The sequence below is a fragment of the Pipistrellus kuhlii genome, unplaced genomic scaffold (assembly GCF_014108245.1).
Source record: "Pipistrellus kuhlii isolate mPipKuh1 unplaced genomic scaffold, mPipKuh1.p scaffold_m20_p_22, whole genome shotgun sequence".
In the NCBI taxonomy this organism is placed as follows: Eukaryota; Metazoa; Chordata; class Mammalia; order Chiroptera; family Vespertilionidae; genus Pipistrellus; species Pipistrellus kuhlii.
Window position 1 is genome coordinate 3,792,893 of NW_023425521.1, and position 15,722 is coordinate 3,808,614.

Below are 15,722 nucleotides of genomic sequence, written 5' to 3' on the forward strand. Positions count from 1 at the left end.
GCAGTCCGTGGCCACTCTGCCTCTCGGTCCCTCTCAATTTTCCCCGTAACCGACCCTCGAGGCCTCTCTTCTCCGTCCCCCTCGGCTCTAACTCTCCAGTGGCCCTTTCCTCCATTCGCCCTTGGGTCCCTGCTCGCTCCTTCCTTGCAGGAGCCTCTTCTCACCCTTTCACCCCCTCCTCATCTGGCTCCCCCAGACTCCCCCTACCTCTCTAGGCTCCGTTCCTCCCCCCGCGGCCCCGCCCCGCGGCCCCGCCCCTCGAGGTGGGCGTAGCCTGCTCGCCCGAAGACCAATCAGGCGCCGGTCCCGCCTTAAGCCCCACCCACCGCCGGCGCTGAGAGCCGTGAAGGGGGCGGGGCGGGGCGGGGCGGAGGGGGCGGCGGCCCCGCGCGGGGAGGAGGCGGGAGCGCGGGCTGCAGGCTGCGGCCGCCGCGCTCAGTCCGGCCGCTCCGCGGGAGGCAGGCGCGAGGCAGGACCCGGCGGCCAGGCTCGGCGGCGCCTCCAGCGCAGCGCGGTGCCCCGGGTCCGGGTCCGGCCCCATGCCCGCAGCCCCGCCGGACCGCCCTTGAGCGCGGGCGCCCCGCCCGCGCCCCCCTCACGCCGGCACCATTGCCCCGACGGCGCGGCCGGGCGGCCCGGCGCTCCCGAGGCTCCGCGCCGGCCGGAAGACGCTGCTGGCGGCCGCGGCGGGCGTGGTGATGCTGCTGGTGCTGGTGGTGCTCATCCCCGTGCTGGTGAGCTCGGGCGGCCCGGACGGCCACTATGAGATGCTCGGGACCTGCCGCATGGTGTGCGACCCCTACCCCGGCCGGGGCCCCGGCGCCCGCGCGCGGCCCGACGGCGGGGACGCGCTGAGCGAGCAGAGCGGCGCGCCCCCGCCCTCCACGCTGGTGCAGGGCCCCCAGGGGAAGCCGGGCCGCACGGGCAAGCCTGGACCGCCCGGGCCTCCCGGAGACCCGGGTCCTCCGGGCCCCGTAGGGCCGCCGGGGGAGAAGGGCGAGCCGGGCAAGACCGGGCCTCCCGGGCTGCCGGGCGCGGGGGGCAGCGGCGCCATCAGCACCGCCACCTACACCACGGTGCCGCGCGTGGCCTTCTACGCCGGCCTCAAGAACCCGCACGAGGGCTACGAGGTGCTCAAGTTCGACGACGTGGTCACCAACCTCGGCAACAACTACGACGCGGCCAGCGGCAAGTTCACGTGCAACATCCCCGGCACCTACTTTTTCACCTACCACGTCCTCATGCGCGGCGGCGACGGCACCAGCATGTGGGCTGACCTCTGCAAGAACGGCCAGGTGGGCCTGGGGGGCCCGGGGCGGCCTGGGGACGGGAACGCTGGGAGCCTGGGGCGTGTGGGTGTCTGGCCCGAGTCGTTGGGCGCAGGTGCAAACCCTCCAGTGGCCCGGCTTAAGGAAGACGGTCGCCCCAGGCTGGCACCTCTAACTCCTCGATTCCTGGGCGCCGCTTCCAAAGGCAGACGCTGCTGGGCACCTGCGGCGTGGAAACGGGGGAGATGAATGGAACGGGAGGGAGCGCGGGGCTCCCGGGCGCGAGGTCCGGCCCTTGGGGAGCGGCCTCGGAGAGCTGGGAGCCTGGCTGACACCCGCGGGTGATGAGGGGGGGGCCGGGCGGGAGGAGGCAGCCTCGGAGCCTGCGGGCTCCCAGGTGCACCGCTATGCGCGCTCGCCAGGAAGGCGCACTCACCGGGAAGGCGAGCTGTGGATGCTCCGGGCGCCGAGGCAAAGGGAGCCAGGCGCGCAGAGTCTGAACGGCAATAAATCCCCGGCCTTCAGGAAGGGCCCACAGGGCCGATCTGACACCCTCTGCAAAACGCGGGACTGCGCGGCCCCTTGGCACTAAGAGTTACCGGGGCAAGAAAGGGGGGGTGGGGAGGGGGGCGGGGCAAAGAGGTGGAAACTCCCCCTCTAGGTCTCCCAGCTGCAAGTCTTGATTCCTGGGGTGTATGAGTGGAGGGGGGAGGAAGGGGGGAATGGTGGGGTCTCTTCATTCCCTGTCCCCATCCCAAAGATCGGAGCTGGCAGGCATCAGGCATGCAGAGTCTCTGGACCTCCGTGCATGGTGCTCTTCTTGGGACTGCTGCCCCAGGACCACAGCTTTGCTGTCTCCCTTCCCTTTAGGTAGCCCCTCTCTTCCCAGTGCTCCCAGACTACTAAGGTCTCGGGCTGGTCAGGCCAAGCATTTCTGTGGGAGAGGAGGACCTGCTCAGGCCAGAGCTAAAGCTGGGCTGGTGGGAGCTGGGAAGGACTCTCCTTCAACTGAGACCCGAGACTGTTGGGACCCTTCCCACGACAGCACTGTCCTGAGGAAGCCCTGGCCTGAGGGTGGGAGTCAGCAGAAAGCTGACTGACCAGGTGCTTGTAAGTAGTCCCGCACACACACACATACACATACACACACACACACATCTTCTCTCCTCACTGCCTGCTTCTCTTTCCGGTGTCCGCCTCTCCCTGCCTCTTTCTTCTATCTCTCTGCCTCTGGAGCCTGACTCTGTTGTGTCTACCAGTGCTATCTGTCTCTCCCCAGGTCGCTGGCCTCCCTCTCCTGGGTGTAACTCCACGCCCCCTCTCTATTCTTTGGGAATCTCTCTCCCGCTTTGTGTCTGCCGGGCTCCCTGTGTCTCTCCTCTTTGTCCTTGGTTCCTAACCAAAAGGGAGGCCCCGGTATCTTGTGAGGGCTCGTTCTGCAGACAGCTCCACGATTCCCCTTATTAATCACCAATAAGGGAAGCAGCAATGTCACCTTCGTCAATGGAATTTCTTCCTTTCCCAAAGAAAGTTTGGGCCGGCACCAAGCTAAGGGTTCAGAGGGATCAGGGCCCAACTTGTCTGGAGAGGGAAGCGGTCACCAGACCACAAGTGGGCCCTGGACCCCCCACCGCCTCAGGAGGTTGCAGCAGAGCCCCGAGATGAGGCCAGAGGAGGCCCCGAAGACGGAGTGTGCTTGGGCCAGGGGTACTTGCTTCAACAATTGCGAGGTGAGCCCTAGCAAGTTTGCCTCAGTGGATAGAATGTCAGCCCTTGGACTAAAGGGTCCTGGGTTTGATTCAAGGGCATAGACCTCGGTTGCAGATTCCCCGGCCCTGGTTGAAGTGTGTGCAGAGGCAACCAACCTCTCTCACATCGATGTTTCTCTCTGTCTCTTCCTCTCTCTAAAATTCAATGGAAAATATATCCTTAGGTGAGGATTAACAAAAAAAGCAAAACAAGAAAAAGAAACTAAGTGGGAGGTGAAACGGACTCAGAAGTCTCTTCTTTCACCTCCAGCCGGGACAGGGGATTGGCAGTGAGGAGGTGGGACCATAAACTAGCAGAAGGAAGGAGGTGGCTTTAACTAGGAACTTCAAAGACTCAGCATTTTAACAATCACTCAGACCATTTACTAACCCACCTCCCAAAACAAGGCACATAGTGGGGCACCTTCTTGGTGAATTCTCCTTCCAGATGACCCAAGAGACTCATTTCATCTCACTAATCATCCCCTCCTAGGAAGCTTGGTTCTAGGGGCTCAATCTGCTTGCCCTCCAAGACCTCATGGCCTGTGCAGGGGAGACAGCAGTAACCACACAGTAACACGCCCCAGGGGTTCTGAGGGAGAGGAGGGCTGGGAGCTCCTGTCCCAAAATGTCTTGGCTGGTGGGAGTGATTCAGTGGAACCTGAGGCCCAGTTCAGACCAACCTGGTTGGAGCAGAGGATGGTGAGCCTGGGTCCCCAAGGTGAAGGGACATAGCTCGAGAGAAAATAAAAAGGTCAAGTGTAGGAAATGACTCAGAGATGTAAGAGGACAGTCAAGTGAGCCGAGGAAAATGTGACAGGGCTGGTCATTGGAAGGGAACAAAAGAGGGGAGCTTGCACCCCCTGTGCCTTTAAGACCAGGGGCAACCACGGGCTCTATTCTCTTCTTTCCGGCTTTCTCTCTACACAGAGATTTTCAGAATTTCTTCAGGGAGGCAGAGCTGCATCTAGGCCTCGGCCCTTCCCTGGGCAAGATGGAGAGGGGGGAAGTCACCACTGTCCTGCCTGGTGCTGAAGCTGCCCCTCTGTCTTTGTCTAAGCCCCATGGACCCCTCTCCCCAGGGGTAGCTTTGAGTCTCCACTTCATGGCCTGGTGGCACCAAGCCCTGGCCACTAGGACATGGGGAGCCGAGGAGCCTGAGAAAGAGGCTCTGGGTTGGAGCTGGTACCCTGGGGGAGGTGAGCGCTTTGCAGCTGCCTCTAAGACCCTCGGTTCATGGGAGTCCAGGAGAACATGAAGTTGATAAATTGGGATGGGGGAGACGGGGCTGTGTGGGGACAGGCTGGGGAACGGGAGAATTACAGATGAGCAGGGGCTTGGATGAGAGCCTGAGGTGAGAGGTGGTAGGGCAGATAGGTTGAGGGCTGTGGTATGAAGACCTAGCTGGAGATCAACCTCTTGGCTGGTGATGGGAGAGGGGCCCCTAGCTATCCTCTAAGGTAGGGGTGTCGAACTCAATCAGAGAAGGGGCCAAAATCTAAAATCCAGCCTAAATCGCGGGCCGAATGGTTTACTGAACAGTCATAAACTGTCATTGTGATGGAAACGCAGCGAAGTGCAGTGATGACAGTGCGGTGTGGGCCACATTGCAAGGCCTGGCGGGACGGATTTGGCCCGAGGGCCTTGTGTTTGACACATGTGCTCTAAGGCTTCTAATTAATGCCTTTCGGACAGCACAGAGCCCAGTGGCTGGCACAGTAGGGACCCAATCAATGTGTGGCTCCTGCAGGCAAGGCTAACTATTAAAAGGAGGCACACTTCCCAGTTTTGACCTGGGGACAAGGACATGTTTCCTGGGTTCTCTCCCCCCACCCCTTCCAGGCCCCTGGTCAAGCCACTGCCTCAGTTTCCCTTCCTGGCAGCCCTTGAAGAGGTGATTATACAGCGCCCTCTCCTGACAAGTCACAGACGTGCTTTGCTGCTTCCATGGCAACCGCAAGTCCCCAAACTTTCCCGGCCCTCAGGAGGAGCTATATGCCTCCACTTGGGCAGAGATTCAAGACCCTGGGTTCCGTTCTGGGATCCCTCACCGTCTAGGTATGGAAGGGCATAAATTCTCCCTGCGTCCATGGATAATTAGGATAATCACAGCAACAATCATGGTGATGAATAAATAATAAATATAAGCATAACAGTTCTGATGCCTGTCGCATCATCAGGAGGTTCCTGATGACAGATGACTATACTCTAATGGGTTTTGCTATTAACAAGCACACTGTTTTAATGAGTTAAGGCCAAATTAATCTGGGTAATAAAAATAATTGTTATTAGTCGTAATTTATTAGCAAAGATAATGAAATGCATGCATAACAATAAATACTACCAGGATTAGGGCCCAGGGAACAATACGGAAGTTGGCTGCTTGCTCTAAGCTCTTCCCTAGTAGCTCAACGCCCCAACAAAATTAAAAGAAAAAACATTTTTTTTTTTTACCATCATCAGGCTTTTTTATAAATGTGGCAGTGGTGAGGCAGGATTTTCTCATCTGTTTTCTAAACAGAGAAACTGAGCTTTTTGACAAACAAGGTCTCCCCCATATTTCACTGGCCCCCACCTATAGGTGGACCGTGAGTTTTTCCAGCAAGATCCCCAAACTGTTCCTTCCCGGGTTGGAGAAGAGGCTGAGCCGCTGAGCAGGGAGAAGATGCTGGAAGGATCTGGGTTTGCTTTTTAAAAAATATATTTTATTGATTTACAGAGAGGAAGGGAGAGAGATAGAGAGCTAGAAATGTCGATGAGAGAGAAACATCGACCAGCTGCCTCTTGCACATGCCCCACCGGGGATGTGCCCGCAACCAGTGTACATGCCCTTGACCGGAATCGAACCCGGGACCTTTCAGTCCGCAGACCGACGCTCTACCACTGAGCCAAACCGGTTTCGGCAGGATCTGGGTTTTAAAGGGCATTCTGCGTGCAAATGTGATGGGTCCCCCTCTTGCAGCATTGCTGCTGAGTCAGCGGCTCTGGCACAGCAGACTCGAAGTCCTGAACCCGCCCCTCCCCCGAAGGATGGGCTCCTCCCCTAGTTTGGGCTGGTCCAGCCTGGACTGTCAGCCCACGGGGGAGCTGCTCTCAGGACAGGGGCAGGATGGAGTGGGATGCTGAGGAGCCTGGCTGAGTGGACCCTCTCAGTGAGCCTCCCCCCAGGACATGCCAGAACCTTGGAGATAGTTCTTCTCTTCCCATGGGTCACCCAGGACGTCCTGCTGAGGCCCCAGGTCCTGTGGCTCAGGCCTTCTGTGGCCTCAGCTGTGGAAAAGGTATGTCTGGAGGGAGTGTTTCCACCGCCTCCCGCCCTGAGTGTCTTACGATCACAGTCGGAGCCTGCAAAAGCGATGGTGGCAGGCTTCAGACTCAAATGCTGGTGCTCCCTTGCCTCATCGTCCTACCATCCCTCCCCTCCTCCATCAAAACAAGAGCCAGCAAGTAGATCGGATCGGACTGAGGATCACAGCGTGGTGTAAGGATTCCCTTCTTTCCACCTACTTCCTTTCTCCCACCATGGAGTGAAACGGAGTCCGAAATCCTCTCTGAGCCCTGGCCGGTGTGGCTCAGTTCGTAGGAGCATTGCCTTGTGCACCAAAGGGCCATGGGTTCCATTCCTGGCCAAGGCATTGGCCCAGGTTGTGGATTTGGGAGACAACCAACCGATGTTTCTCTCACATTGACTTCTCTCTCTCTCTCTCTCTCTCTCTCTCACTGCCTCTCTCTAAAATCAATAAAAATATATCCCTGGGTACATATCCTCAGGTGAGGATTAAAAAATAAGAAGGAAATCCTTTTCCAGTGGGGTGATAATCACAGGTCTAGCTACAGCTCCTCGGAGGCAGGTGTGCAGGCCCGATCCGAGCCTCGGGAGGGGAAATAGTGACCAGACCTTCCATCCCACTGCTCCGGTGTGACAGACTCCAGAATGAGCTTCAGACAACGAGTCCGAAAGGCAGGTCCCGGTTCTAGGGTGGTTGCTTGTATGGGGCCAACGTGTGCCCTGTGTCCATCTTCCAACGTGAGAGCAGGTGGATGTGGCTGAAAAGGAAGGTGATCTTTATTACAATTAAAGCAGAGGTGAAGGACTAATGAGGGAGAAGGGCCCTCTATCTTTGGGGAGATCCAGAGAATTCCTCTCTGCAAGAGGGGGTTCCAGGTCGGGCCCTCCAGGAGGCATGGCTGAGGTCCTCCGCAGGCCACATGGTAAGCCCTAAAGAAGTGAAGGAAGCAGACTCCACCTTGACTCCCAGTTCAGACCCAGATTAGCCCCTGGAAATCCCGGGCTCCTCTGTAATCCCCTAAAACACACGGTCCGATTGGAAAAGGGGGTAGGATGTGGCTGTTTTACCTCTGACAGTCCCCCCCCATCCTTGATCCCACTTCTCTCCCTCCTCCCCTCTGGCACACACCCCTACTCTCCCACCCCCCTCAGGTGCGGGCCAGCGCCATTGCCCAGGACGCAGACCAGAACTATGACTACGCCAGCAACAGCGTGATCCTGCATCTGGACGCGGGAGACGAGGTCTTCATCAAACTCGACGGGGGCAAAGCGCACGGCGGCAACAGCAACAAATACAGCACGTTCTCCGGCTTCATCATCTACTCTGATTAGGCTCCCCGCGTCCCTGGTTACCCCCCGGCCTCCTTGTCCTGCCGGGCGATGGATGACCCGTCCCCCACTCTCCTCTTTGCTGCCCAACCCTGGCTGCAGCCCGCTCTGTATATTTGTACAATAGGACTGTTTATTGCCCACCCTTCCCACCAGCTCGCCCAAGCCTGGGGACCAGTCTGGTCCCGCAGAGTCGCTTCCTGAGTTCAGATGTGCTGCCCTCCTGCTCCGCTCTGGCTCCGAGGGTGGTGCCACCTGGGGAAGGGGTGGGATGGGGACTGGATAGCTTCCCAGCACCCCTTAAAGCCCTATCCCCCGCCGCTCCCTGTCTGACCAAAGCTACAATAAAAGCACTTCCACCCCGCTGGGTTTCCGTCTGTGCCCTGGGGAGGAGCTGCAGGAGGAGGTTAGGACCCTGTCTTCCAGACTGGGGAGGGGTCTGCTGGAGGCGGCCCTGGATCTGGGGGGAGACAGGTGCCAGAGTCAGAGGAGGTGGGACAAGGGGCCAGTGCCCACCGCAATGGGCCTGAGCAGCCGCCATGGGAAGCCACCGGTTATATCACCATCCTCCATGGTGGATAAGCTCCATTTTTCCATCCTTGAAAGTGGCATCAGCATTCCAAAGGCACAGCAAGGTTAAAACCTGGAAACTAGGTTCTCATCCAGCGCCACCACAGGGGATCCTGGGCAAGTCACTCTCTCTGACTCAGTTCTGGGTTAGTGACCACCTTCGCACTAAAACGTGGTTGACCTTGGCCAGAGCACTTCACCTCTGGGCCTCAGTTTTCTCATCTGTGAAAATGTAGGTGACCTCCCTCACTTGATTGAGAAACAGTTTTTATTATTTATACATCACTTTAAAGTTTGCAGAAACGCTTCCAGGTATGTCACTCCGGTCTCCCAAGAGCCCTGGGAGGCTGGGAGAGTAGATGTAATTTTCCAGAGAGGTTAACTAGCTTATTGCGATAGGTCACTACGTTCTGTGGTCCTACGTGTAGCTAAGAAGCCCTGCTCCTTGGAGACAGCACACCAAGTCCCTTCACCCCGTCACTACCTCCTTCACTTCCTGTAATGGATCACGGCAATCACACAGTCAGGGCATTCCTAAATAATAGTAGCTAATATTTAGAGAGCACCCACTTTATATAAGATACCATATAGGAACTGTATGAATATCTTATGGGTGTGTGTGTAGGGGGGTGGGGTGGATGATCAGGAAATGCTCCCATGCCCTTTAATGGATATTGTTATTTTTTCTGAAATGATGAGGAAACTAAGGCTCAGAGAGGCTAAATTAATGTGCTAAGGTCGCAGAGCTAGGAAGAAGCAAATGCCAGCATCTGAACCAAATGCTCTTACCTGTTATCCCATATTTCACAGAGGTCAGGGATCTCCAGAGCAAAACTGAGGAAGGATGACATTGAGGCAGCTCAGCCTCCCTCCCCATCATGTTCAGCCCTCCCATTCCCGCTGCCCCTGCCCTGCAGAAGCGTGGTGTATTTACAAGCATTTGCCCTGGGCAGCAGCCGTGGTGTAAGCTTTCTGGAGAATCCCAAGGCTCTACATTGAGGGGAAGGTCCCATCTGGCCTCTCCCACCCCCCATCCCGCAGGCTGGCTCAGCTGGAGAGACAGGAAGGAGGGGGTGGGCCCCCTTCCAGTCAGGTCCCATGTATAGACCCTTGTCAGAGCTGGCAGACTTGAATGACTTTCTTTATCCTCCCTTCACGCCCCTGCTTCCCAGCTGTGGCCATTTAATAAAATTAGCTTAATACTTGTTCCTTCCCTGTGGGGTCTGGAGATTGAAATCCGCAGGTCCCACAAACCCAATAAAACCCCTGGCAGATCTGGCTGGAAAGAGAGTTTCCTTGGGAAGACTGATTAGATTAGACAGCACTCCTCCCCACCCAGCCCCCAGTTCTGTCCACAGCCCCCCTGTGATGTTTTTAATGGCCACGTTGGCCCATAATTAGCCACCCACCACACCTGGGGGCACCCCACTCCTCCCCAGAGACCCCAGGCACTGGCCTAGGACCTCTGCCACCATAAAAAGCATGCTAATCATTTCTGCAGGGAGTGTCTGGCTGGCTGGCTAGCTTTCTTTCCTTTCCGGCAACTGGACGATCCTCATGTCGTTCTGAGAGGTGAGCTTGAAGTCTCCCATTTGCAGATGAGGAAATCACAGTCTGAAGAAGATTCGTGACTTACCCATGGTCATGCAGCAAGTTTGTGATCAGCTGGACCTGGACTGAAGCCAAGGGCTGTCTCTTTTCTTTGTGGGCACCAGGAGGGTCCGGCAGTGCCAGCCGTCAGCTGCTTGTCACTGGCGTGTCATCGCAGCTGCAGCGGGACCTGTTGGGGAGATGTCCTCCCCATCAGACAGGGGCTCTCCAAGGGCAAATCTGGTTTTTCTCCGCAGACTTGGGATGCCCAAGGTCAAGGACTGTCTCCACCATCAGCATGGGAAGCTACCTGAAGGCAAGACCTGTGTCTCCTCCATCAGACTGGGGATCCTTGAGGACGGTGTTTTGACTGAGTTGAGGGCAAGGTGACTATCTCCACTGAGACTAGGGGGTTGGGGCCTTCCTGAATGCAGAGACTGTGGTTCCTGTTTCAGTGGCTCTGGGGGTAGACATTGTACTTTTTCTGTTAAACTAGGGCTTTCTGAGACCAGACTCTGGGGCTCCAGGGTCCTCAAAGGACAGCACCTGTCTCCTAGTCCAACTGGGGGCTCTCTGAGGGCAGGAGCTGTGTCTCCCTCTCAGACAGGAAGTTCCCTGAAAGCAGGGCCTGTGTCTCCCCTGCTCCTCAGTCTGGGGCTTTGCTGGCACAGGAACATTCTAGAGCACAGGGCTACCTGGATGGCAGAAAGGAGGGTTGGCCAGGCAGAATGGAGGAAGGAAGGAAGAAGCTCCCCAGATTGCCTCCATTTTAGGAAGATGTGTGGTTAATTAATGGATACTGTCTCTCCCAGGGTGTGTGAGGATGGGGGTGCCCCTGGAACTCACCCACGCAGAGTGCTAGGCCATCCTGCGCTCAGGCAGCTGCCAGCCCTGGGGCTGGTGCTGCCTTGGTTTCTGTGGTCCCGGAGACCCGAGGGGTGTGGGAGCCCACCGATGGGGACTGACTGCCCTAATTGGATGACTTTGCAGGAAAGCGGGGCAGGTGTGCTCCGCTCTCCCCTCTTCAGCTCGCTACAAACACATCTACCTCGGCGAGGTCTGGGGGTTAATTGCCTCCTGCCTCACTCCTGGTAACCAATATTTCATTTACTGCTCGGAGGGGGAGCTGCCCGGAGATCAATCCCGGACACGTGTCCGGGGGCAGGGGAGCTGTTTCTAGGAGGATCTCTGAGCACCGGAAGAGGAGGCAGGTGGCAAAGACCCAGAGAAGGCAGCCAATTGCTCAAGATGACTCGGGGCCTCACCCATGTCCTTGACTGACAGCTGCTCCAGGACCGCCAAGGGCTGAGGGGAAGTCAGAGGGGTCCAGAGGCCGCATTCTCCCAGCTGCCAGTGCTGTTTCCTGCCCTGGCTCCTTATGCATGTATTTATCTGGGTGCCCCCACAAGCCAGAGCAGGTTAGATGCTGTTCACAAGGTTATTTTCACAAGCAATGAAGGTGTGTTTGAAAAGCGGAAGTGGAAATGTGAGCTCTTCACTCCCTTCCAGGTAACAAATCTTCAAATCCTACAAATGAGGTGATAATAAAGTGGAAGTGAGAAGTCCACACATGCTTGGAACTGGGAGGGGCTACAGAGAGGAGCAGCTGGGGGCTGGAGGAAAAAGGGCCAGGGGGCTACCCGCCCCCATACTGTCTACATGCTACCCGTTAGCCCCATCATACCAAGATTGAGAACGAGAGCCATAGAATGGATAACCCCCATTGCACAGCTGGAAAAACTGAGGCCCAGAGAGGAAGTCACATTTGCTCCTGTCGGTTCAGGGTAGCTAGAACCAGAGACAGCAGGACCCACTAGACATGCAGCAAATAGAGACAGGAGCACTGGCCTCGGGTCCTGGCCTTGCTCAGTGTTTCAGAGAAAGATACTTTCCTTCTCTGAGCCTCAGTGTCTCCATCTATAATATAAAATAGGGCTAGGTAATAAAAACATATTCATGTGAAGGCTGTTGTGGTGCACGGGTGAGAACCTGCTTGTGAGTTATGAAGCAAAATGCAAATGCATTTTTATTATTACAGCCCAAGTCTCCGGAGAACCATGACTTAAAATTCTTTGGCTGCCCTCCATGCCTGGGATGGCGATAATAATCATCAAAGAAGATGCAGACATTGGGTTGTTCTTCCCCGGTGACTCCAAAGTGAATGTGGGGCACTAGGAGAGGGGTGGGTTTGGGGTACCCAGGGTGTGGAGCTAAGTATTGTGAACAGAGTGTCCCAAGTCTGGTCTCCAATGTGGATTCCCTCACCCTTCTGCTCTGCGGCCTCCAATTTGGAGTGAGAGCACAGGGATACCCCTGAGGCCGGCCTAGCCATCAGTTCCTATTTCTACTCGCTCTATTTCATTTCAGTGTTACTGATCACATCCAACATGCCAGAGATGGATGAGAGCCCACCCAGAGCTTCAAGACACTCACAGGATCACACAGATACATCCAGGACCTTCTATTAGAGGGGCAGGGGGGACTTCCCAAACTGTTAGGACGGGTTATTTCTCAGGGAGTTGGACTAAGTGGCTTATATATATTTTTTTTTCCAATTTTTCTAATTGATTTTTCACAGAGAGGAAGAGAGAGTGATAGAGAGTTAGAAACATCGATGAGAGAGAATCACCAATCAGCTGCCTCTTGCACACCCCCCACTGGGTATGTGCCCGCAACCAAGGTACATGCTCTTGACCGGAATCGAACCTGGGACCTTCCTGTCCGCAGGTCGACGCTCTTTCCACTGAGCCAAACCGGTTTCGGCTATATATATATTATATTTTTGAGGCTTATTATTATTATTATTATTATTAAATATTATTGTTATTATTATTTTACTTCTATAATGTTTGGAAAGGTTTGACAACAAGCATCCATCCATCCAAAACAGGAACCCCCTCAAACCCCACCCCCATGTTGTCATTGAAAGATCCCGTTGGGGACGTGGTGGGTGGTAGAACCCTGCAGCTGAGGGTTTTCTCTTCTCTTGTCCAGGGGCTTGGGGAATATGGAGCCGGAGGAAACACATGCACGCTCATCTCTGTATCAGCAGCTAAGTTATCACAGGAGCTTTTGTACTGTGCACTATTCCACTTAAGCCTCACAGTGATCCCACAGGTAGTTACTGTTGTCACACCCATGTTTTGGATGAGAAAACTGAGATACAGGGAGGTGAATTAAGTTACCCAAGATCACGTGGCTTACTCTTTCTGGGAACAGCCCTCTTGACTAGCCATTCCCTAGAGTAGGGGAAGGGCGGAATCTCACTACTTCCCAGCCTGAGCAGCTTTCCTCCCCTCAATCGCCAGACATACCCCTTCCTACAATGTCTGCTGCCTGGACAGCTGGTGCAGGGGTGGGGCGCCTGACTTTTCCCAGATGGTGAAGAGCCAATTCAAGGGTTTCTCCCCAGGCCCCACACCACAGGCCCTTCGTTCCTTGGACTGGGACAGCTGCCTAGGCCAGGAGAGTTACAAACCTCTCCCTGCCTGCCCAGAGCCAGGGGTGGATCTGCTAGGCCCTTGCCTGCAGAACACCTGCTCATATGCAAGCTGGGGTCCCTTGTCTGCTCTTCCGAGAAGCCTTCCTGGACTCCCGCAGCAGTCATCTACCTACCTGTCTCCGAGGCCATCCTGAGAGCTTCCTCTAAGTATGACAACAGCTTACTCAGTACCTAACACGTGCCTGCCACTAACCACTCTGCCACCAGAACAACAGCTACTGCAAACTTCTCTCCCTCCCCATAAACTCCCGCGGCCTGAGGTGGATGCTGTGAGGCACTGCCCAGGTCCCTTCCAGGACGGAGGAGCTATTCTCCCAGCGGCTGGCAGTGCCGCCAGCAGGTGGCTCTTGGCTACCGGCCCCATCCAGGGACTGTCTCTGCCTTGCTCAACGACCTACCTCTTCCTCAGGCAGCTTGTTCCCAATGACTGATCAACATGCAGGTTTAAACTCGGGACAACGAGGAGGAATCTTCCTAGGGTCAGAGTGCCCAGCTTCCTGCTATGCCTAATCCTGCTTCCTGTCCTTCTCCACAGGTGTTCATTCTGAGAGTACTCTCCAATGAACTTCCTGCCCACTGATCGATCTCTCTCTCTCTCTCTCTCTCTCTCTCTCTCTCTCTCTCTCTCCCTCTCTCTCTCTCTCTCTTAGTCTGCTCCTAAGAGTACCCAACCTGCAACACCTACCCCCAGTCTTACTCATTTATTGATTCCTTCGGCCAATTTTATTGAGTACCTATTCTGCTTCAGCCCAGCAGCAAAGGCAGCAGAGGGAGCGTGAAGTTCGCTGTCCAATGGGTGATCATATCTCCTACCTCTCAGAGACGTCAGAAGCGCCAAGGAAACTCCATCCGCTTCTACCATAAAACCCACAAACTTCCCTGCGTCTCTGCCCCTCCTCTCCTCCTCCTTCTTCCTGCCTCCATGGAGGACCTGTGCCCCCTTCCAGGGCCCAGCCTGCCACTGTGCTCTGCGTCCACGCTCTCTCACCAGTATGGCCAATCTATCCTTGTTTGCTCAGGGCTGTCCAGGTTTTGAAATGGCAAGTCCCACATTGTGGTAAACCCAGCTGGGCAATGAGATGGTTGACCTCTCTCTCATCTTCTTGGGGGGCTTCATTTAATTGTTAATTTCACCTCTCTATTCATCGTCAGCTGCTTGCTCCGTGTCAGCTCCTTCCCATCAGTGTTTAAATCTCTCCTGTTCTTAAAAATCCTCCCTTGAGCTCTAGACGGTTTTGCTCAGTGGGTAGAGCTTTGGATTGCAAACTGAAGGGTCCAGGGTTCAGTTTCAGTCAAGGGCACATACCTCAGTTGCAAGCTCGGTTCCCTGGCCCTGCTCGAGGTGCAGCCAATCAAGGTGCCTCTCTCACATTGAAGTTTCTCTCTGCCTCTCTCCCTCCCTTCCACTCTCACTAAAAAAAATAAAAAAATAATAATAAAATCAATGGGAAAAATATCCTCAGGCGAGAATTAACAACAACAACAACAAAAATCCTCCCTTAAGCTCACATTCCCTTCCAGCTCCTACCTCCTTTCTCTGCTCTCTGTGACAACCAGGTGACTTAAAAGAGTTGTTTCTATTTTCTCACTTCCTGCTGCCCTCTGGCTACGGCCACTCCTCTGAAACTGCTCTGCCAAGGACACCTGTGACCTCCTTGTTGACAAACTGAGTGAACACGTTTTTGTCTTCATAGAGCTTGGCCTCGGTGCTAGGCCGGATCTTAAAGGTAAACGCTGCCTCACGTTTAAGGATGGCAAGAATGATGTCTTGGATTTGGCTCAAGGACCTTTTAAAATTCTTCTATATCTATACCAACTAATGCCATGCCTAGGTGCAAAGTGTGTGAGTGGTAAGGGTGTGGGTAAAAGGATGTGCCTCCACTTTGTCTCCTTTGAGCTCGTGGGGTTAGTGGTCTTGCCTGTTGCAAACAGTGATTCTATCCACACAGCTCACAAGAGCATAGAGCCTGTTGCTTTTCTTTTTTTTCTTTTTTCTTTTAATATATATTTTATTGACTCTTTTTACAGAGAGGAAGGGAGAGAGATAGAGAGCTAGAAACGTCGATGGGAGAGAATCATCGACCAGCTGCCTCCTACACACCCTCTACCGGGGATGTGCCCGCAACCGATGTACATGCCCTTGACCGGAATTGAACCCGGGACCCTTCAGTCTGCAGACCGACGCTCTACCACTGAGCCAAACTGTTTTCGGCGAGCCTGCTGCTTTTCACACCCCCACTCATATCAGCCCAGAAACCCTTTGGCCACCGTAAGAGGCAAAAATTCTGCACCTGGTCCTCACGTCTGTGTTTTAGGTCTTGAAATTCTTCTGGGGCCAGTGCCAGATCAGTCTCCTCTGATCAGCCCAAGGTTTTCCCATTTGTGTCTACTCACGTAGGCTTGGCCAGGCCCTACCAAGGCCTCTC

The 15,722-nt window shown here is 55.2% G+C and overlaps 1 protein-coding gene across 1 annotated transcript; it reads left to right on the forward strand.

The window, feature by feature from the left end:
- Positions 1-415: 415 nt before the first annotated feature.
- C1QL1 (complement C1q like 1) lies at positions 416-7,996 on the forward strand. Its single transcript, XM_036451298.2, has 2 exons — positions 416-1,295; positions 7,458-7,996. The coding sequence occupies exons 1-2, from the start codon at positions 699-701 to the stop codon at positions 7,635-7,637; spliced, it is 777 nt and encodes a 258-aa protein (XP_036307191.1). The 5' UTR covers positions 416-698; the 3' UTR covers positions 7,638-7,996.
- The last annotated feature ends 7,726 nt before the right edge of the window (positions 7,997-15,722 follow it).

Bases quoted from the DNA above. Each gene is read 5' to 3' on its own strand.
- C1QL1 (XM_036451298.2), top strand. From the start codon at position 699: ATGCTGCTGGTGCTGGTGGTGCTCATCCCCGTGCTGGTGAGCTCGGGC. The intron at 1,296-7,457 runs GTGGGCCTGGGG...CACCCCCCTCAG, and splicing joins ACCTCTGCAAGAACGGCCAG to GTGCGGGCCAGCGCCATTGC.